At 48.8% G+C, this 23,310-nt stretch overlaps 1 protein-coding gene and 1 long non-coding RNA gene across 4 annotated transcripts; one reads left to right on the plus strand and one right to left on the minus strand.

Moving 5' to 3' along the window:
* Nucleotides 1-663: 663 nt before the first annotated feature.
* On the minus strand, nucleotides 664-21,780 carry LOC113992234. Of its 3 annotated transcripts, none has more exons than XR_005562569.1 (7): nucleotides 21,652-21,780; nucleotides 15,411-15,559; nucleotides 15,091-15,306; nucleotides 13,457-13,598; nucleotides 3,767-4,410; nucleotides 2,043-2,329; nucleotides 664-1,132 (listed from the first exon to the last, which is right to left on the minus strand). It is a non-coding gene; the product is annotated as an uncharacterized LOC113992234 (long non-coding RNA). The 3 variants fall into 3 exon arrangements; XR_005562571.1 differs by having other exon boundaries at nucleotides 13,279-13,598; XR_005562570.1 differs by lacking the exon at nucleotides 15,411-15,559.
* On the plus strand, nucleotides 11,954-14,144 carry LOC113992235 (transcription cofactor HES-6-like). The gene is made up of 4 exons (XM_039378764.1): nucleotides 11,954-12,058; nucleotides 12,478-12,573; nucleotides 12,716-12,791; nucleotides 13,191-14,144. The coding sequence occupies exons 1-4, from the start codon at nucleotides 11,996-11,998 to the stop codon at nucleotides 13,634-13,636; spliced, it is 681 nt and encodes a 226-aa protein (XP_039234698.1). The 5' UTR covers nucleotides 11,954-11,995; the 3' UTR covers nucleotides 13,637-14,144.
* Nucleotides 21,781-23,310: the final 1,530 nt, after the last annotated feature.

The raw sequence follows: 23,310 nt of genomic DNA on the forward strand, positions 1-23,310 counted from the left end.
GGTGGTTGTAGTTAACGACGAAGTCCCCCTGAGCCTCCTTTTCTCAAGACTAAACCAACCCAGCTCCCCGAGCTGTTCCTCATAAGACAAGTTTTCTAGAACTTTCACGAGCCCTGTTGCCCTCCTCTATTCCCGCTCCATTTTAAAGTGAGGGGCCCAAAACTGAACGTGAAACCCCAGGTGCAGCCTATTCTTTTATTCTTTATTAGTACTCGGTATTTTTTTTAATTAATTGTTGTTTAAATTTATTATTTGGTATTTACTGATTTATAATTTGTATTTATTATTCTTTTTCATTATTATTGCCCCCCAACCCCCTCTCTGGCCTGCCCTCCTGCAGACCCTCCTCACCGTCTGCACTGCCACAAAGCTCCTTTCCCATGTCGTGACCTTCAGGGCTCCTGTGTGGGGTTGGGATTTGGCATCGTGCCTTGGACATGGTCTGAGCGTCGTGATGCATCAGGTGCCGGTGCATCAGGTGCTGGTGAATTACAGTCTGGAGGTTTTCTGCAGTTCCCATTGCAGCACGGAAGGGCTCCGGGCTGTTTTTGTGTCCCTGTACATAATACTCATCTATTATTGTCACAGTGACAAATGCAGATTTGCCTGCATTGAGAAGAGATCAAGCTGATGTTGTCCATTAGTGTGGTATAACACACAATGTTTAAAGAAGAAAAATGCATTTTTAATGGAATGTATGTCATGAATGTCTTACAAGCCACGAGGCAAAACCTCGTCCCAGCGGGTCTGCCTCAGTACTGCCGTGCATCAGTGTGAGACCTGCTGGCCTGCTTTCCCAAAACATCTGTAAGCTCCTCGTGAGCCGACAGCTTCTGTCTTCAGCTTTTTTTTTTGATTACGTGTCTTCACATCCCCTTCCTGCACTTCCTTGTCATGTTGCTGGGGAGGGTTTGGGTCAGGCTCCTCCACACAGTAATGTTTTCCTGCAGGCAGGATGTTGCTGCTCTGAAATCCACGTGTTGTGGTTCTCTGCTGTACTGAGGGCAAGTGGTGTCAATGGGCAAAGCTGCCTCTTGACCTCTTGGGGGTCTTCTTGGACCAGCCATCTCAGTCAGCTGTGTGCTACAGCTCAGGCATGGAAAAATGCTTCTGATCACACCTGCAGCCATCCCTGCAATATAATATATATAATACAATAGATTTATATATACTTCCTTGTATCCCCCAAATACCTACTTGCTGTTATATGAAGATGTAAGAGATGCAGCAGCCCTGGACCTGAAGCAGGCAGGGGGCACTGCCTGTGTGATGTGACAGGACCTTGCCAAGCTCACCTAGACCCACAGTGTGCAGTCAGCAAAATGTTGGCAGTTCATATAACCCACTTGTGAGCTGGAAATAATTGTTTTCAAAGCCAACATGGAAAGAGTGTGTATGTCTGAGTTCAAATTGTTAACCCATAATTATGCTAAAACCACTCAAATTTAAACAGATAATATTCAGGGTACTGTTTAAAGGCAAGCACTGGTACAGGGATTCAACACCAGCTCCTGGAAAATAGACACTACCACTTTACAAATGACCATTGGAAAAGAGATCATGCAAGAAATGGGTTCAGTGCAATTACCATCCCTGCACACTGCAGGGAAATCCCTCAGCAGTGAGAGCATGATTTTTCTAAGCTCTTAGAAGCAGGAATTAAATTCAGCACAAGAGAGCTCTTAGTACATTAACGATTCACTAATTCACAGCCATGACTGAGACATCCACTGTGAATTAATTAATCTTTGCAAATTAGGAAGTGAGTAAACACGGGGAAAAAATCTTTTAAAAAAATCCAGGTTACTTCACTGGGAAAAAAACACAGTTAGAAAGGCGAGCATGCAGGTCCTTTCCTCAGGAGGGACAGAGAGCCTAATGGGATCCTGGGGCTTTCTGCTGCTGATGGGAGGCCCAAGGAGCCCTGCAGCTCAGCTCCAGCTCCTCTCATCACCATCCCACGCCAACAAATGGCAAAAGTGGGGAAAACCAATGTCAGCCTGCGAAATTAATCCTCCTTCAAGCAGCTCTGTTTTGCTCACCTCTTTTCTTCCTTTGGACTGTACCTCCCGCAGAGTGGCTGTGCCCACATGGAATGCTGTGGCAGCAGCTGACTCTCCAGGGCTGGCTGCCCTTGGCTCTCCATGAGGCCCAGTAATTCATCGCCTGGTTTATCCTTCCTCTTTTCCAGAGTTGTAATTCAGTAGGACACACGTGCCCTTTCCCTTTGAAGGGTGTTTCCTCCTCTCCCCAATATCCTGCTGTGGCAGAAGGTCCCCCCTCACCATGCAATGGGATAGAGGTGCTCCTCTGTCACCTACATGGCCATCTGAAAAGGCACGACACAGATCATCTGAGAAAATAATCTGGGTTGTCTTGTCAGCTGTCTGGACAAACACACAAGGAGGAAAGAAGAGAACCAACATCCAGTTAATGTTTTAACTGGGCATAGGCATGCACTGGTGTGATTCACAGGCCAGAGCCCAGGCTCCTTGTTCCTGCCAAAGTGTTTCAGGGAAAAGGCTTTGGGGAGGAAATATTAGGAGCAGAGACAACTGTGGTTATGCTGAATGTCTTCTACTTCAAGTCTGGCAGAACAAGAGTCCTGAGTCTTTCCATGGACTTTGGACCAAGCTACAGTGGCTGAATTTCATCACCAGGTTACAAAAGTGCCTGTGACTGCCCCTGAAACTGTGTTTCACCCATTACTACCTGGAGGTGTTCACTGCAGTCTCTTGAAGCTTTTCTCAAAGAAGTATTTTGTTACCTTTCAGTTCATTCAGTTAATACAAAATGAACAGACTCACCTGCCCTGCCTCCAAATCCTATTTACAGTAGAAAACACAAATAAATGTGATTGTCTCCCATATCAGTTGGAGTTTTTTTTCTTACACGGATGTTATGATTTATCCTCAATTCAAGGTGCCATTTCAGAATTAGAGCACATTTTAAAAATTTTATTGCGAATCACAAGAACTAAGGGTAGCATGTAAAGATTGTCAGAAAACAAAAACAATTGCCAGAAGAATCATAGGAAAAAATCCAATGCAAATTCCTTTCCTGGAGAGCAAGTCCTTTTAATAAAGTTTTTATAAGTGTGGAACAATTGAAAGTTGTCTACAAAGCGCAGCATCCATTCTAGGGAGAATCTCCTACTAATGTCAAAACCAGGTTTCCATCAGCATGGTAAACATGAAAGGAATTAACAGAAGTCACCCTGAAAAACAGCACTGTAGTAGAAAATATTTCCTGAGCTAAAAAAAAAAACAAACCAAAAAAACCCAAACAAAAAAAACCCCCAGTCAAATAAATACATCCATTAATTTGATAGAACTGGAAGCAAATACACTACAAATCCCAAATCATGCAGAAAGATACAAGGCTGTGAACACTGCTGAAAATGACTGGTGGTGTTTGTGTTTTTTTAGATGCTTTCCCCATTCTTTTACATTATAAAGAAATTACAAACCAAGGTTACTCACTCAGTTCATATTTAAGTAGCGCCCGTTAAGCCCTGAAGCTCATACCCTCTGAATAACGCTGCTATGCACTTACTTAGCCCTTTACCCCTTCAAGGGGCTTTGCAGAAATTAATTAATTAGCTCTTCCAGCAGAAACGTGCTGCAGTGGAGGGCATGGGCTTAGTGCTGCTGTTCAGCTGGACTGGGGCTCAACCGCTGGGGGGCTGAGTTATAACACAGGAGCCGTTGTCACATCTCTTGACACTCAAAACTGTGTTGAGCCACTCCAGCAAATACATACAGACCCTCCAAAGCTTTTCGGGGCCTCTCCTTCTCCTGATGAGATCCCCGGCTCCTGAGGAGGAGGGCACTCCAGAGCTCTCTGCCTGTCCCCACCTTCAATCAGGCGCTGCTTTGGGGAAGGGCTGAGCTCCTTCCCCCCAGCTCAGCAGGACACACCTTCAAAAGAGAGTTTAGTTACATTCTATGGCAAAATTGTATCTCGTGAAAATTGTCCGTGTGCAAGTGTGAAGTTGTATCGCTGTCTGCACATGTGCACATATATGTACCTGGAATGAGGAGATGGAAGAAACATCACCTTGGAAACACAAGAAGACACCCAGCTGGTCGCAGGTATTATTCTGGAAAATTAGGGAGCTCATGTGTGCCATGGCCTCTTGTTTTTTTTGACAGAGCAACCCCAAAAATAGACAAGAAAGAAAAAAAGGATTGTGATAGCGGGGGGTTTGTTAGTATTTTTATGTGCCTCATTATGGAGAAGCCAAAACTGCTTTTCCTCTTCCCAGATCCCGGCCTATGGAGTGTCACCCACCTTCTCACAGGTCCTGGCTGTTCTTCATCCTGTCAGGGCCCTGGTTTTACTACCCACAAGTGATTATGTCCCTGGACTTCCTACACCTTTTGGTTCCTCCAGAAGAAATGCTCATCCCTGTAATAAAAGGCAGTCTCCTAGATACATTTGAAGAGGGGAAAAAAGTAAAGAAATTAAAGAGGAGAGACAGTTTAAACCAGACAGTATTTGTAAACAAAAAAGCAGTATAAAACTTTTTGCTTTAATTGGTAAAAAATTAGTTACAAAAATACAGATGCAAAAAAACAGCTTAGAGAACAACATGAGATTTTACAAACAACCCAGGATGGTCTTGGCTCAAAGAACCAGAGACTCTGAGGTTCATGCTCTCCCCTCCTAAACCCTCGTGTTTTCCACTGTCACGGCAGCAGCTGGGCTGTGCTGAGACTGAACCAGCAAGTGCAAAAAACCACCCAAGTGTGTGTTTCCCCACTTCCTCAGGTGCTGCAATCCCAGCCCTGCAGCACCAGAAACAGGCAGCTGGTAGGAAACGCTTCTGGTAAGCCTGGTGCCCCCATGGGCTGTCCTGCTGCCCCTGCAGCAGCAGCCCAGGCACCCACCCAGGCAAGGCCCAGAACAGCACATGGGCAGGAGGGCTGCAGATCACCCTCCCTGCAGAGCATGGATGATGACTGGCTTTGCTGCCTCATTCATGCTGACAAGGTATTTTGTGTCAGGGGGTCAGGATGTGGTGTCAGTACACGTATACACACATACTATAAAAAGGAAGTGTTGGTGCATGGCCGAGCCAGGACAAAAGCTGCATTTATCCACAGAAGAGATATTTTTCTCACAGAGGTGAAACTTAGATAATTCTGTGGCCTCGAGAACTGAGAAGCTAAGAAGAAACAGGCTGTGTGGGATGTGCAGGGGTTGCAGAACGGGATGTGTAGGGGGTGGGGTGCAGGATGCTGAGCCCCAGGTCCTGATGTTTGGGGAGTTAGGCACCCATCTTGTTGTGAAAGCAAATCTTGCTGAATAAACCAAGAATTTTCTACATTATAGATCAGGCTCATTCTCAGGTGACATCTGGTAACATCTCACACACAGAGAGTATGAGAATGCCCAGGGCTGCCCTCCTGAATGAAGTAACTCCTGGGATGCCACATAAGGAAAGTTCAAGTATCCCCCTGAACACTCCCTGAAAGCCCCCTGTGCCATCTTTGTGAAGTTTGGCTCTTCTTCCTCCTACCACCACTTTGGCACAGGCAAGGGGATAACCCTTATCAGTCTGTCACCAGCCACACAGCTTATCAGATTTTCTTCTTCCTATAGGACTCTTTTGCGCCATGAGCTGTATTTCAAGCTACAGCTTTCTGGCTGCAAAGCAGCAGATAAGACTTCCTGTGGGGCTGTGGAGCTTACCAGCTGCTAACCTGCCAGGTGAGAGACACCTTGAGCAATGGCAGGAGCGTCAGCTAATCCTTAACACGAAGGCTGGATGGGGGTGTGTGAAAGAAAAGCTGAGAATTACTCAGCTGGTACCAGCCTTGTAATTATTTCCTATCCCAGGAGTTCACTCCTGAAGATGGTAGAGTCAACTGGTACCCAGGAGGCTGAGCTGGGGCCAGGGAGATTTGGTGTACTTGGTAAAGGAGGTGAGAGATGTCAACAGAATTTCCGGGTGTCCAGTGCTACTTTTGGAGCTGGATTTTCTCTATGATGAAAATACTGCATGTAGCACTGTCCAATGCCATATATGACCTCTCTCTCTCTCTCTCTCCACCAAATGTCTTTGGAGCAGGTGAACCTTCAACTGCACTCCTACCCCTGCCTACACCATGGTGAATTGCACAGGATATTGCACACGATATTGCCTTGATAGGCCACCACTTACCATAGACATCAAACTCATCTGCCAGATCCCCCGTGCCTCTTCCCCACTCACTCAGCCACAAACCCCATCACTTCCCAGCCCTCTGCCAGAAACAGCGACCTGGTGCAGACAGTGTCACTCCAGCTCCAAGGATTCCAACACAGGTCTTTGGAGCAGCCTTCCCCAGCATAGCCATAGCTCCCCTCACTGCAAGCTCTGATGGTGCCCTTGGCCCCATGTCCCACTGTGGGTGGCGTCTGTTCATCAAGGCTGTGCCCTCAGCCCATTCTCCTTAACACAGGAAATGACTGCAAGTGCTCTTCTCCACGCCCCAAGCACAAATAAATCATCCCCTGCTTTTTTGCTCCAGCTTTTTTCCAGCTCTATCCATCCTGGCCAGGCTGCAGGACACATGGTCCCCCTGCAGACCCTGCTACAGGTGGGTCTGAGGTGGGACACGGCAGGTACAATGTCCCAAACTGAGGCCAGTCTGGAGGTGTAGCCCCAGTGCCCTCGGGCCATCCAGCAGTGAGTAATCCCCAAGAGACTGTGGCTGAGGTGCCTCTGTGCCGGGAGCCAGCCTGCCCGCCCAGGCACTCCTGCACCCTCCAGACCCGGCACATCCAGTCACCACGCCGGCACGTCCTGCTGCTCTCACATTCCTCTCCTGCTGTAACATTTGGGTAGCAAAACACCCCTGGTGACGCAGGGCTTCAGGACGGGGTTCTTGGGATTTACAGCTATTGAGAAGCATCCAGATTTAAACATTTTGAAGGAGAGCTTTACCCCTCATTTTTAAACCTCAACCTTGAGCCACAACTGACCTTCTGAAAAAAGCTGGACAAAACCCTCTTTATTCAGAATGACTAAAGCCCCTGTAAAACAGCCTCTCCTCAGAGAGTGTTTGCTCACAGCAAGGCGGGTCTGGAGCTTGACCCGAGGGAGGGAATGCAAGGTGTACAGGGTGCCCTGTGGTTTCACATCAGGGCCAACCCACTCCCCATGCTGGCAGCAAGCAGCTGCCCCCACCTTACCCTGCCTGCTCCCAAACCCACACTTTGCTCCTCGCTCCACAAACCTCACGTCACTGCACGTGCTGAAAACAGAGCTGCTGTCATAAAACCAGCCCCAGCAAACCCACAGACCCATCCAGCTGCAAGTGCTGGATGGGGCAGGACTCCTGGAGCACCCTGTCCATCCCTGTGACACCTGCTCACCAGCACTCCCAAGGCTAGGCACCCATGCCCCCACACCCAGCCAGCAGACATCTCAGAGGAGGGACAAGCAGTCACTTAACTACAGGCAAATCCAGCCTGGATGCTCCCCAGCTTGGAAAGAAGAGGGGATCAAGTGGTCCTGCTATGACCCACACATGCAGCAGATTAAGCAGTGCTCAGGAGCACCTGCTCAGCTCTCCTCCCCCTCTCCCACAGCAAATCCATCCCAGCAAAATGCTCCTCTGTGTTAACAAGGCCACTCATTAACCATCTAGGGCCTAGGTTGGACTTGGGTCTGCCCCAGTGCTGCACAGGCCCCCTGTTTAGTCCTGTCAGGTTGTGAGTTGGTGTCCACAGCATCACCCCAAACTGTGAGAGGCAGGAGGAACCAGCCTGGACAGGTGCTCGTGTCTCTGGGGACATGCAGTATCCTTCCTGCAGCATGGGGCTCCTCAGTCCAGCTGAGATGGCTCCTGCTTTCCAGCTGCCATGCAGGGAGGACTCTGCTGTCAGGAGAAACACAGGGGACACTCACAGCAGCATTTTGGGCTGCTTGCCCCAGGGCTTGACCTCCAAAGGAGCAACACAGCTCCATCTCACCGAGCTTTCCCCTCCAGCCCTGAGCAGGGAAGAGGCAGAGCTGTCCCAGCACAAGGCAGCCTTGCTGGCAGGAAAGGCTGTGCCCTGACCAGAGCCCAGAGAAAATGGACCAGGACAGAGATGAGGCAGAACGAAACTTGAAGGAATTAGAGGAATGATCTAGAGAGCTCTTCAGCTGTAACAGCAAACTGGAATGAGTTACTTTCTTGTGTGAATCCTCTTGGCTCTGCTCCCTTCTCTCTGGGCTTCTCCCTTTTTTCCTATGAAGTGCTTAAGCTGAAATATTACCAGCTTTCATGGCAAAAACTTATTTTAAAATGTATTATCGGTCAGAAAGAAAGAGATTGAAAGGCTTACAGAAAATACCTTTTTCTCTCAAAATTTTTGCTTACAATTAAAATAAACACTTTTTTTTTCCTACCAAAATCAGTTTCACAGGCCTCCTTCAACCGGTCCTAATCAGTAGGACTGGGGTTTTTTATTATTATTACTATCTTGGCAGAACCTCTTTTTTAAAAGCTTAACCAAAGACATCCCTGCTGTCCAACAGTCACTCCTCTCATGCTGCCTTGGCTGGTGTGTGTGGGGCAGCCCAGCCCAGCCCACCTGCCCTCCATCTCCTCTACTGTCACCGTGGGGCAGCCAAGACCATTCAGCACCTCGAGAACGATTGTCCTCGGCCAAAGCACTGCCTTGGATGCCCCAGAGGGAGCAGACTGGGGGCAAGGAAGAGACACCCCTGCTTGCAGCCCTGGGGACACGGTCAAATTCCCTTGTCCTGTGGCCACCGGCTGCCCCGAAGCCCTCCCTGTTGGGGCCGGGGCCGCTGACCATTTCTCTGCTGGTTATTAGATTGTTCACGGCTCTCAGGTTTGTTTGAATAAGCCCCTTTGTTCGGCGGCGCTTTCCCACGTCCCTCCATTCGCTCAGCAGTCGCGTGTCCCGAGTCAAAGATTAGCCCTGGCCGCCAATCCCCAAAGAAAGTTTTCTTCAGAGCAAGACATCTGCGTTGGAGGGAACCTGCCAACATCTGCCACACTTTCCCCCTTTTCAAGAGCCTTTCTTTCCCTCTTAAAAAGTGCAGGAACAGATGTTAAAAGTTGTTTTCTTTCTCCGGGGTGTGAAACGTAGAAAAATAGCAAAAAAGAAAACTCTAAGCAGCACTCACCCCTTTCTCTTTCCTTTTTTTTTTTTTTTCTTGGAGAGCCCAGGAAAAAAAAGGGAGGCTTTGTTTACAAAGGAGAATCCCCTTTTCAGTGAAACCTGGCAGTGGCAGTGCAAAGGGAAAGCAGGAATTTGCAGTAAGCTCCCTGTAATGCTCATTTGCATTGGCCTGTTGGGTACCTACAATCCCCAGCACAGATGTCGGCCTTCCCCCAAGCCAGGGCAGCTCTCCCACCCGCACTCCCCACCTCTGAAATAAAGGCTTTTGCAGTGACTGAGAGGTGTAAAATAACTGTTTACAGCACAAGCTGTTCTTCTTTTTCACTGTGGTGCTGTCTTACAAATGAACCTTGAAATGAGCTCACACAGAGCAGATGCCCGTGGGCAAGCAAAGGGGCTCACCCTGAGTGGGCTGGGTACAGGCTGTGGCTGGGCACCGGGGGCCACTGCACTGCTCGTGGCCTCCCCTCCCACCCAGCTGTCCCCTGGACCCAAAACCTTGCCACCAGCTTGCACCATGGTCTCGTGGAGCATCCCACTCACCCCAGACCTTGGCAGCAGCTCACAGGATAAAGGAAGCAGAAGGGAAGGTGAAGCAGAAGCAGCAAGTGAAGGCCAAGTAGGGAAGGGAGAGCGAGGAACAAGGTCCCACCACTACAGACTGGAGACACCTTTCCTGGTGGCACTGGGGGCTGGCCAGACTCTGGGACCACTAACATGGGAGGCACACACAGCGCCCTATAGCCATGCCCACCCAAGGAGGGGTGCCAACAGGCACAGGACACGCTTTTAGGAATTTTTAGGTAATTCTGCATTTCCTGACACCTCTGCCATGCTCAGTTGGGCCACGAGCCAAGGTGGTCTCAGGCTTCCCCCTGCTGCCCTGACTGCCTTGGTAAGGTGCCTTTTTCTGCACAAGGTGCTGGTGGAGGGGTGTCTGGCCTGGGGGCAGATGGTGGACTTCTCTTCCTTACCCACTATTTGAGCCAAACCCAGCCAGAAGCTGTGTTCCCAGGTGACATGCTTCCAGCCTGGAGCACCCTAGGAAACTGCCCAACCTTCCTGTACTCCAGCCCACCCACTGCCTCCTCCATACCAAGGTGCTGGAGTCATGGATGCCTCAGCTACACCTTCTATAAATACCAGCAACAATTCACTTCCCAAGTGGGCTGGAAAAATCTTGGAAAACCAAAAGAGTCTTCACTGGTGATCAGCTGGGGCTGGCTGATGTGAGAGACTCCAACACAGGGCAGTGGGACCTCCTTTCGCTGTCTTTGCAGAGGACACACCTGAGATAATGGGCCCATCCCTGCTCCCTTTACCTGGCACAAAGGACAAGTTATTAACCTCACCCTCCCAGCCCTCCTCTCCCAGCACAACAACCACACCAGCTCATCCCAGGCCTCTGCCAAATAGTGCGCTTATAAAACCAGGTAGCTGCACCCCAGCTCTGTATCTGACTGACAAACAGCCTCTGCCTGCCAGATTCCATGTCCAGGGACATGTTTTCATGATGAGCCCAGGCAGCGGGGTGTGCAGACATGCTGCATGTTTGCATTTACTCACAAGCAAACACACACCCACCCACGCTGTGGTTAAGCAAGGGACATGAAGTCCTCACTTTTATCACTAGGGTATATCCCACCCTCGCCTTGAGTGGAGTGGGCTCTGCAGCCACAGCACTACAGTGGGAGCTGGAAAATCCCACCAGTGAGTTGGGAGGGCTGACAGTGCCTCTGAGCCACTGTGGCCCCTTCCTCTCCACTTCAGTAAGGTGACACATTCGACACCAATCCAAAGGGCTTCACCTGCAGGACCCAACAGGACACTGCCAAATCCTGCTCATTAGCAAAGCAAACGTCAGAAGGCAAATGCACGGTCATGAAAAACACCTTCATACTCTCCCCCACACCAGGCAGAAGTGAGGAAGTATAGAAGTGCATTCTCACTCCGCACCAAGACTCCTCCAAAGGCTTCTCTGCTCCCACACCAGCATTCCAGAGGAGTGAACAGACAAGCCCCCTTCAGCATGGCAGGGGGGAAATCAAAGTAAAAATCCCACAGGACTAACTCACCTCTAGGTTAGTTTGCATCTGCAATAGCCTGTCAGTTTAATATTAAATTCTACACGGCAGCCAAAAACTGGAAGAGTTACATATTTTCTACGTCCGCCCCTGTGCGACAGAGAACTCAGGTTCCCAAGAGGTAAATAATGTTCCCATGTTTGCCCTAGAGGATTTCTGTGATGGAAACAACCAGCTGTCAACAGTTTTTAATCGATCATCGTTTCCTTGTAATAATAATCCCTGGGAGCGGGAACTCCTAGCTGAAGTACTCTATTATTAAATTAAGAGGCTGTTTCAAAGATGTGAAATGGCTGGGGTCAGGTTAGTAAGTGAAACCAGGCATCACTTCAAGGAAATAGAGGGGAAAAAGATGAGTAGAAGGCATTTTCCCAGGTGTAACTCAACCGCTTCCCGGCTATTGTTTCCCTCCCTGGGAATCTGTGCAAATTGAACGAGGAGCCGCGCAAGCTGCTCAGAGCGCGCCCATTTTCCTTCCCTTCTTCCCTAACAAAAGATCCCTCCAAAGCCCAGCGTCGGAGGCCGGACATCTGTCGCCGTTTGGGGGGGCTGGCGTGCTCATTGAAAAGAAGCAGTGACCTGTCAGCTTTGATTGATGGCCACAAACCTCCGGGCTCGACCCCTCGTGTGGGAAAAGTAGTCCCGCCAAGGACAGCTCCCTTTCACATGCTAATTCGGGGTTATAAATACAGCAGAGGAGCGGCGGAGCAGCAAAGAGCCCAACTGGAAACGGAGCGACCCACTGCCCGAGTGCCTCCTTCCCATCCCGTGCCTGGATTAGAATGACCGCAACAGCCACCCCGGGCAGCACCCACAAGCTCGCCAGCACCAAGGAGGAGAGGAAGGTACGTGCCCTCTGCGCTGCACCAGGCGTGTGAATGATGGGTGCTGGGGCTATGGGCACTGCTTCCAGGAAAGAAAAGGGGGACAGTGATTTTCCTCATATTATAAAGATGTTTTCTCTGAAATTAACCCACATGGGTGGTTTTTTTCCCCGCTCCCTTTCTCTGCTTCTCTCTGTTTTGTTTGGGTGAACCCTGCATAAAATGAGTGGAGGTGGGAGAATTGAGGGCTGATGCCATCTAAGGGACAGGCCGTGGCTGAAGATGGTACACATCCATCTTCATCTTGTTCCTGCTGAGCCCTGTGCCACCCCACACTGGCTTCGCACAGGGGATGGGACTCTCTGACCTCACTGAACTGCAGCAGGGAGGGGAAGAAAAAAAATACCAACTGCAATTTTCCTGCTCCTTTTCTTTGCCAGTTAAGGAAACCCCTCATTGAGCGGAAGCGAAGGGAAAGGATTAATAACTGCTTAGACCAGCTGAAGGAGACAGTTGTGGGAGCATTTCACCTGGATGTAAGTGCTCATTTTTATGCTGCTTTTTGTTCTTTTGTTGGTGGGAAATCTGAGGGGTGGGGTTGTTCTCATTTTTTGAGAAACTGGGCATGGTGCAAACCCTTCATTCCCTCTAACTGCTGCTCTCCTTCCTTATCAGCAGTCTAAACTGGAAAAAGCAGACATCCTTGAAATGACAGTGAAGCACCTCCAGAACATCCAGAGCAGCAAGATGATGGGTGAGTGCTCGTGCTGGGCAGGAGGGTGGCAGCAGGTTTGATCCCCTGCCAGACTGGCAAAAGCATCATCCAAACCAGCCGAGGCCCGGGCTGCTGCCTGGGTTCGGCTTTCTCCACTAGATGGGGAGATGGAGCTGGGCACTGGTTAATTCGGGCAAGGTGTTATTTCCTTCCCAAGCCTATTTCTGCTTTTTGGCGTAGTTTTGCCTCTGCAGTAGGCAGCAGAGCACCAGGGCTCACACCCTGCTCACCTTCTCCCTACAAACGAGGCATCTTCTAGGAAAGTCCAGAGGCTTCAGAGTGAGCCCCCCAGGAAACCTGGTGAAGGTTTCCCAGCAGGAACACACCAGTCAGCTCTTACCCTCTCACCAACTCCCCTTTGTCTCCTCACCAATGCAGCTGACTCCAAAGTGGGTCTGGAAGCCCAGCAGAGGTACAGCACTGGGTACATTCAGTGCATGCACGAGGTGCACAACCTCCTTCTCACCTGTGAGTGGATGGACAAGAGCCTTGGGGCGCGCCTACTAAACCACCTGCTGAAATCCTTGCCCAGGTCTGGTGAAGATACCTGCAAAGCAGCACTGAGGTCTTCCAGCCCATCTCAACAGCCTCTCTTGACGCCAAAAGGTCCCCTGAGCCCTAAGGGGAGCAATCGGGGCACAAACCTGGCACAGGAGCGCTTCTACTCTGCAGAGAACAAGCAGGCTTCCAAAAATTCCTTCCAGGTGCCGTTGCTGTCGGTTTTCAACCAGGTTGATGCTGCGCCTCCCAGACAGGTTCTGCAGCCAAATTTTTCCCATAACAACCCTAGAATGGGGTCATTAGATATGTGGAGACCATGGTAAAGTGTGTTTTCAATTTTTATCCTAACCTTAGACACTCTTACGTATGTATCTTATAGATATGTTTCTTTAAAACACTTGTGGAGCAAGTCTGTTCCTGTAGGTGTACTAAAGACCAGGGTACTTCAAGCCGAAGTAAACCTATGTGTAGCCTGCATTGTAGAAGGCTGCTATTATTTTTTATTTATTTAATACATCTAAATTATTGTATAGAACCCTCTTATGCTCTTTAGCTTATATTAATTATATAGTTTTCTTGTCTTATGTTCTAAAATAATTAACTTCCTATTAATAAAAATACAAAACAACAGGCAATGGCCCTTTCTGGCATCAGTTACCTCTCAGATCTCACATAAACCACTGAGATAACTTTGTTGGATAAAGGGGTAAACAGCTGATCTCTTTGGCTTTTTATTTTTTTATTACCCCTGTACAGCTGTAGGAGATTCCAGTGTCAATTCCTGTAAAAATGCTGCAGTGGTTAGGAAAAAAAAAAAAAAAAAAGAGAGAAAGGGAGAGACTTGGTGTGGACTTTCGAGGCTGTTTAGAAATGCTCTCTGGGTTGCTCACTCTGGCTGTGTTGTTCCCAGCCACCTGGACATCCTGACATTGCTCTTAAACTAGTGATCTATGTGTTAGTATATGTATATATATGTAACTTATAGTTATATTTAGGGATTTTTTTTTTGTTTCCTTAACTAAAAGTTCTAAATAAACTTTTGGAAGATCATGACTGATACTTTTCCCAGCCTTGTCCTTTATGCTCTGAATAAACAGTACTCAAGCATCTGCTTTTGTTTTCTTCTTTCACAAATAGTTTTTCCTTAATGCAGTTGAAAGAGCTGGTTTGGGTTTTGCTCCTGATGCTTTATAGGAAAGCAGAGTGCACCACACACACAGACAGCATTACCTGGATCACAGCAACAATTTAAAAATTCTGAAAGAAGTGGGGAGCTGGGTTTATCAGCCTGGATCAATGCTTCAGCTTTTACTTATAAGTGAATCACAAAGATCCTCTAAAGGGCAGAAGGTAAAATTTCCTGCAAATTGGACCAAGAAGACTGGGACAAATCTGCTCGCTTGCTGGCAACATTTGGTCCCTGTTTTTCATCTCAAAGGCAGTTAAAAGTTCCTCGCAGTTAAAATAAAAGAGCAGGGAGCTCTTAAACAAACACCACGCATATTAATGAATGGACCCGCAGTTCAGAGGGGCTCATTATGCAGCGAGATCTATTTGATGAGGTGCCTAAGGAGTGAAAACCAGCACCTCTGGGTTTAGCATCTTTTTCTGTGAAGCTTTCCTTTTTATCCAGCCCTCTTGAAGAGCCATTAGGAGCAGTGGCATAAGGGTGGTAGGAGAAACAACTGGCCTACACATGGCTGCAAGGAGGCAAGGCGGGTTTCTTCGACCATGGGGTCAGAAGTCAGGTAAAGGCATAGAATTGTACAGATCTTACCTCAACCTCAGTTTCTATCCTCGGCCTGAAAATTAGGACTTCCCCCTTTGCTGACGGGAACCTCCAGAATGACCACCAATGTCGAAAATACACAATATCCCACTGCAAAGATCCAGAGGGTTGGGAGCTGGGGCCACCCCAAGCAAACCACTGCAGCAAAGGGCACAGAACACTCATAGGTGGAGAAAACTATCAGGCAAAGCAAACCACAAAATCCTGGAAGAGAAGAGACATTAAAGACCTTACCGGTTTATTATCATACATGTTGCTGAGTTTAGATAAAAATCCCACCCCATAAAATCCCCCACAGCTGTACTCACTAGAGGAAGCTCCATTGAACACCAGTGGGACCAACAACAGGAGCAGCTCCCTGCCCAGGATCAGACCTGAAGTGTTCTTTTACTTCTAGATGGTGTCAATAATGCACCTCATGACACTTGTGGCCACCTTATTGTTATGCTGGGAGAGGCTGTGATGAAAATATTTTACTACAGTTTGACAGCATCAACTTAAAATCATACATTCCCTCTAAAAGCTGTAAATCCCCAGTGACTATAATTATCAGCTATGGTTACCGTGCTGAAAAGAGATCAGTGGGAAATATCTACTTCTCACCATCTCTGCTTGTTTATTTTGTGTCTGAAAATACTTTGTGGTTAGTGAGTTTTATTATTTCCTGTTTCTAATCAGTAAGGGCTTTTTTCTGTTGTGGGTGTGGAGGGAAGGGTCACATCACAGCTGGTGAGAGAGTTTTAAAAATAGAAAAGTGAGACTGCAATACTTGGCCAACAATCTCCAGTAACAGTTTTAGTACAAGACACTCATTTTTCACTGCCTTCATTTCAAACCAAGGGTGACCTTTTATATGATCTCCTTGTCACGTATCCAACTAGTGCTGCGGGAATCCATTGCAAGTCACTAGTTTTTCAGGAAAAAAAAAGTTTCTTCAGAAAGGCAGAGGATTACTCATAGCACTTCAAACACATGAATTTCAGCTCCTCCTTACTTGACAAGGGAACTCCATATTCACCTCAAACCCACCCGGTTTTATCGAAACTGGGATTGTACAAGAGCAATAATATCTCGCTCTCCAATGTGGGCACCTCTCCACTGACAACCTAAGAATTGGCAGCTGCTACCATCTTCTCCCAAAAAGATGGAATAGAGCAGCTGCTCCAGCCAGCTGGCTAGTGAGGAGTAGAGAGCACTGTCCTTGTAAGCTGCTGTTTGAAGCTGCCCCATCACACAGTTCTGGACACAGCAGCAGAACCCAGACAGATGCTATTTGCACATCTGCAGCAGGTGCCAATGGCTGTGTCTCTTGGCTGCCTGAGGTGCCACAGCACAGCCCAGGGATCGGTCCCCCAGCACCCAGATGAGGCACCTTCAAGGCTGCTCCACCATTCTCACCTGGGACTACAGGCCTAAGGCACAGGGGTTTGGAGGCACAGACAACAGGGATGCTGCACACCCAGGTGTTTCAGGACTGAAAACGGCCAACACAAGCACCCAGACAAGATTCCTCAGCTCAGGCATGGCCAGACAGACTTGTTTGCCAGAAACAGTCACAAGATACACCACATCTCTCCCAGCATACGCAGGGCTGGGACAGCCTGGTGCAGATCTGGGCTTTGTTTGTCCCTTGCCAAAGTACTGTTCCAGACATGTCACAGAATCACAGAATATTCTGAGTTGGAAGGGACACAAAGGATCATCAAGTCCCATACAGGGATCGAACCCACAACCTTGGGTTTGTGAATGGAGCATTAAAAGCAGAGGCCAATTGCTAAGGACACGAGGATGTGGGAAAGGCTGGATCCAAAGCTCAGGACCCTCATATGCCTTTAATACAAAGCAATTACTGATTTATATACCAACGTAAGCCCAGGTGGACAAAATACCCATGTGCACAGCAGTTCCCTTTATATAAACTTCACTCCCAGACCTGCTCTCACGGAAGCCAAGGAAATGCTCAGTTATTTCTCAGAAGACAGGACCAAGTCCTTTTTCATTAGGAAAGTACAGAGGTTCATGAGTAAGTAAGAGAACTTAAGGCCCTGCCATGCTGCCTTTTCCTAGGCACACACAACCCTCAGGGCCTCTGAGCATCCCTGCCTTTCCCCTTACTCCTCATCCCACCCTGAGGGTCCCACAGCCACCCACAGTTACAAGGCCAAAATGCTTTAGGGATTTAGGAGTGATGCTGAGTCCCTGTGGATCATTACCTGAGAGGGCTGAGCACAGTGATTACAAAGGGAACACAAGCTAAATTTTCAGTTAACCTCTTTGTTGGGTGCTCACTTTGGCAAAAAGGAGACTCCAGGTTGGCAGTGTGACCTCTTCAGAAGCCATGCAGGGGCTCCTAATCCTCTGCACTCACAAGGAGAGACCTTGCAAAACCTCACGCAAAAGCAATTCTGGGGCAAAATATTTTCAAACTGACTTGAACCACACTGCCATGGTTGTGAGTGCTTGCAGACCGCTAGCAAGTATTCCTGTTGGGAGGAAAATGAAAACAAACCCACTAGCAGCAGAACACCAAAGACTTCACTTTGCCTTTAGATATGCCATTATCCCACAGCTTCCAGCATATATATTCCTGTCTTAGGAGAGACACGCTCATATTTCATCTCACGAGGAGTAATGTTGTGTTGAGAACCTAACCCAAAGTCTGTCACATTTTTCAGAGCTTTCACATACTCATGAATAACGCAGCAGAAGCTGAACTAGCCCTGGATCTGTCCTGCACTGCTGACATATTTCATTTATAAGTCACAGCCCTGGTGAGAATGTGGCTTGCTGCCTGAGGCATCACCACAGACCCACCAGAGCCTGGGAACTTGATTTGCTCTGAGACTCTCCTATGGTTCCTGCATTAGTTGTCATAAATCCTACCACACATTTGGAATTAAAAAGCATGTTGGAGCATTTCCATTTAGTTTCCTACAGCTAACACCACCAAGCAAATGGTCTTCTTCAATCAATCCCACATCTGCTGCCACAGAGAGATTGGGTCCTCTAGAACCAACTCAAAGGGGCTCATCTTTGGGGATAGAGGACTGCCCCTTTTGCTCTGCCAAACAGCAAACACCCTTGAGGAGAGCTGGGAATGATGCCTCCTCTCCATGGTCCCTTCCTGAGGAGGCCAGGGGAAATGGCAGCGCAGAAGTCTGTGGCTTTTGGAAGGCCGTTGAGCAGGGAAAAACTTTGCTGGGGTAAGAGGAAGGATGGAGAAACCACTGCCAAGCTGGCCTTTCTTTCACTAGGAGCTTCCCAAAAGCCCCTCCTCTTTCTCCATCTGACCCTGCCCAGGCCCCCTCATCCTTGAGCATACCCATACAGAAGGAGTTGCTGTAGGATGACTTCTCACTCAAATTGGCATAACCTGAAACTGGCACACTGGCAGCCTCAGCAACCCCTCCTCATGATCTCACCATCTCCCACTGCTCAAGCTCTTTCTTTCTACCTCCTATGGACTGAGAAGGGAGAAAGAGAGAAATAATCATTTCCAAAGAGTTCAGAAAAGCGAATGTTAGGCAGGACAGTGAAGTAAGCCAGGAGAGCCATGGCTGAGCTCCCTGGCACAGAGTACCCCTGTGTAAGAGCTGGGACTTTCCTGGGTCCCTCTGGGACTGTGGGAAGAACTGCTCAGGAGCAACCACATAACCTCAAACCTCTCTGTCACCTGCCCTACCCTCATTAGCCTACATGGGTAATAAAGTACAAAGCAAAGCACTCTAAGATATGCACTCTTCCCACTGGAGAGGTTGTGAGAACAAGCAGTCCACATGGAATAGCAATCACCTCACCTCAGGCACTCCTCAGAAGTGCTGAGGTACCATTTTGATAGGTGTGATAGATGAACCGTCCAGCCACTGAATACAATGAAAGCAATACTGGACAGACAGGTTCTCCAAACCAGACATGTTGCTGTCAAAATCCTCTGGGAAAAGGAGACCAATGCCTCCTGGCATTTCCCATAGTTTGGCACTGCCCTCACAGCAGGAGCCCAAGGCTTTTTCCTGCCTTGTCCATAAGAATCCACGAGCAGAGAGCACTTTCCAACACAGACCCCAGACAGCAGAAGAAAGCCCTGAGCCTACCAGTACAGTTTATCTCAGCCATGGCCTTGAACTTGGTGTCAATAGCGCTGTGGTTCTTCAGAGCAGACACAGTCACAGCAGTGCAGTGTGGGGCAGCAGCTAAGCACAACCCCATGGGACAGCTGGTCTTGCTGTAAGCCCAACTCTCACCTCCACCTGCTCTGCACCTGAATTTTTCCAGTCTCCTGCTTGGGGGTGATGATTGTACTCATCTCAGAGATCTCTAGATGAAAAGCACCAGCAAGATGCCAGGGATTGCACAGACTAAAGAGACGAGGCAGGACTTGAAAAGCCAACAGACATACATACATTCATACAACCAACTGTTGTATGAATCATTTCTCCACTGTCTTCCCAACTCCAGCACTTTCCTCTTCCAAGTCCATCTGTACAAACATACCTTTGCTACCACTGGAGCCTTCCCCCAGTGTCTGGCCCAGCCTCCCCACTGCTCTCAGCCTTCTCTGAGCTACAGTCATCACCAGACTTAGGCCACCCAACTGCCCTCCTACCATTCTGCCCTTGTGCTGGCAATGGTACAGTCACCCCAGGTCTGCTTCCTGACCCAAACTGCCCAGCTTACACCATGCACAGCACCAGTCCTGTCTAAACTCACTATGCCAGATGAGGGGCACGTCCCCCCCAGACCAGGCATTGCTTGTTCTCCCACAGATGACATAAAGGCAACATGAAAGCATGAAACTGTGCTTGGAAAGATTAACTTGTGGCTGGGAGATGCCTTGTTTTTGCAGAGTGACCCTCTGTTGCTCTCATGAGGAATTTTTTCCAGCCCTGGCCCCTTATCAACTGGCTGTGAGGTGATGCCCATATCAGAGTAGCAGGCTCTGCCCCTTCCTGCTGGAAGTGGTGCCTGGCCACTCCAGGCACTAGTGATTCATTCAGGAAGCCTGTGGTTTGAGATGATACCCACAGCAAGACAAGAAGGAGAGGGAAACCTTGGCATTAAGCCTGAAAAGAGTTGTTTTCTGTTTCAGCTGTTCCTCCAACAGCTGCAGGGAAACTGGCACTGCTCTGAGCACTAACTGGGTGGTTCTGCTGCCATTCCCAGGTTGGCAGTAGCTGAAGGACAGAGGCCAAAGGTGATGAGCTTGGAGGTGCTCCTGGGGGTACTCCCTGGCACAGTGCAGCTCCTGGTCAGGTTGCTCAGCCTGGCTGCAGCACAGCCAGGGCACAGTGCCTGGCAGCTGAGCACACCGAGGCAGGCTGACACTCCCACCTCCCACCAAAACACTTCCAATGAACCAGACCATTCCATCCCACACCTCTCCAGTAGAGGTGCTTTTACAGCAGCAGAGAGCGGCAGGAGCCTTCCCAAAGGGTTCCAGGGTGGCTGCAATTACTTTCCAGACCAGGGAATCCCCAGCATTTGTCCTGATTTTGGACTCAGCAGCCAGAGATGGAGGAAGAAAGCCATTCTTGCCATTCCCTCAAACACCTAATGTATAAAACAGCAGCCAGTGTTCTTTGTGATGGCCCATGCTGATCCTACTGCAAAGGGGATCCCCCAAGCAGGGCAAAGCCTGCAATGCAAACACTTCAGCACAGGCCATACTGCAGTTGTAGGTGTGAGACATGAGCGGGGTGACCTGTGGTCCCTGGAGCACAAAACTTCAACACTCACTTGAAGCCACTACTCACCAAGGGCATGAGGTCACATAAACTCATGGGCAGCACCTATGCCAGCAAATAATTGTGTGTGACAGAGGAGATCTGTTGGCTGAAGAAGTTGCTTTCGAGGCTCCTACATCTACCATGCATGCTGCTCATGGATGATACTTCCAGGTAGGCTTCAGCACCTGGACCAAACCTCTGGACATGTGTGTCATTCACAGCTGCCCAGAGGACCAGCTGCTGCTTTCAACCACCACATCCTCCTCCATGGCTGCTGCAAGCTCAGAGCAGAACTTGTCTGGTTTCCACCAAGATGAACACAGTTTATGTGCACAAAAACTGTGCCACCAACGAACACAGTGCACACAGAGTGAGGACAATTAGGAAATTTGCTTCAAAACCACACGACTGCTCCAAAATGAAACACTAGCAGAGTTAGAGCCTATGATCTCTCCACTCCCACTGGTTTTGGAGGGAAATATGGCTGCCCCAAATGGAGCCTAACATGTTTGCACACACTTTTGGTTTCACAGTTTCAATCCTAGCCCCTCGAGGGGGATTTTACACACCTTTCATCCAGCTGTCTGTGTCTATATCCAGCTCCTGGCACACAGATCAGAGAGTCCTCACCCAGCACGCAGACAGCTCTCCCGCCCTGAACCTGGGGCAGGCGCTGCTCCAGCTGCCTGTAGAGAGCCAGCCTGCAGTACTCCTGGGGATTGGGAAGCAAGTCTGAGCAGGAAGGGATCTGCCTGCCGAGGGCACACTCCTCCACCCAAAAGGCCACTGGGCAAAAAGTCTTGGGATGCTTTTGGGAAACACCTACCTGTCCTCAGCTGGCCAGGGCCACATCACCACCAGGAGTTTCTGCTCCACACCACGCACCTCCACAACCGCTTGTGTGGTCAGGGTGGATCCCAAGAGAGGACAGGCAGCTTGAGGCAGGCACTGGGAAAGCACCCATGGGAGAGGAGCAAACACAGATTTTCCCTCTGACAGACTGCTGCTAGCTTGAGAGGACAGAATTCTCCACGTAATGGGAAATGCTGTTTCACCAGTCAAAGATGAAATGCTGAAAGGAAAAGGAACAACCAGGAGAGCAGGTTGCGTGTTTTAGAACAAGAGCAGGTTCACTCCAGCACCAATGTATCTCTGCCATTCCTAAACAGACATCCCAAATCCTTCCACAGCTGGAGCGTGAACCACAGTAAGGTGGACAATATCCACCTCCTCAAAGGTGAGATGTCCTTGTCCCAGATGTCTTCAACAATACTCTTTTCAACCTTGTCACCTCTCCATAGGGAGGCAAAGGGCTGAGGACAAGCAAACTCTGGCTGCCTCAGGGCCACAAAACATCCGTGGCTGAATTGAGTCCCCAGACACCACACTGTTGCGTGGTGCTGGGCTGACCTGGCGGGGCTCAGCCATGCCAGGACACTGTGCTCACCGCTGTTATATGTGAAATATAACAAATATGTTTTCACATATATCAGATATATGTGAAAACCCCCTCAATAAATATGTGAAGGCAATACATGCTCATTTTAAAGGCCTCTCCAGTAACTCAACAACAGTTTCTTTGGCCCACCATTTATATCCATATTTGTGTATGTATATATAGGTGTAAGTGCATGTATGTTTGTACATACCTATGAACATACACATAAAGAAGTATCTGTCACACAACTTGGGAAACAGAAAGATAAGGAGGCAGCAAAACATGAGAAGCCTAAAGCCAGTACACAAAATAATTGCTTCTCCAAGAGCCTCCTTAATTTTTCTACAATAAAGTCAATACCACCGAGGGCAGAAGAATCAGCCCAAAGCAGCAGTGAAAGCTACATAAGTAGAGCAGAGAGAAGCAACCACAGACAGGGAAATAAAGTGCATAAGGCAAGGCAGCAAATTGCCCTGTATGTGCTGCCATCAGAGTCCTTCTGTGGCATATTTTGGTGCGTCTTGCTTCCCAGATATTGTGAAGGAATCAGAGCTCAGTTCCTGCTGTGCCCCTCAGACACAGTGCAGAGACAGGGCAGACTACTCTTTGGGTTTCCAAAGAGTTACTGCACTCACAGGCAGGACAAAATGGCTTCAAGATCATGCAGCTTGTTTGCTGTGGAAAAGGGGCCTTGTCTTTTCTGAAGGAACACTTGACAGGTGTGAGAGTAGGAGAACCACCATTTTCAGCAAAAAGAAGGATAAAAATGCTAATTATTTCCATGCCCCCCTCTTTCTCCAGCCATCAGCTCCTCCCTAGCATCCCTCTCTCCCCAGCTCCAAAAAGGTTGCTTTGCCCTGGCCATTCCTAGAGACAGAGCACGGTGTGTGTACACTGAAGGAAGGAGATGCTGCATTCCTCTGGCAGAGATAAGGAGGCAGAGGAAGCAATACTTGCCCTGCATGTCTGTGCATGGTCCAGACCAAACAGCAACAGCACCAACTGGCAGCTCCTCAGCAGACGACTCCCAAACTGTTTGAATGCAAG

Source organism: Pipra filicauda, unplaced genomic scaffold (assembly GCF_003945595.2).
Source record: "Pipra filicauda isolate LSUMZ 115617 unplaced genomic scaffold, ASM394559v2 scaffold146_size1912638_pilon, whole genome shotgun sequence".
NCBI classification, from domain to species: domain Eukaryota; kingdom Metazoa; phylum Chordata; class Aves; order Passeriformes; family Pipridae; genus Pipra; species Pipra filicauda.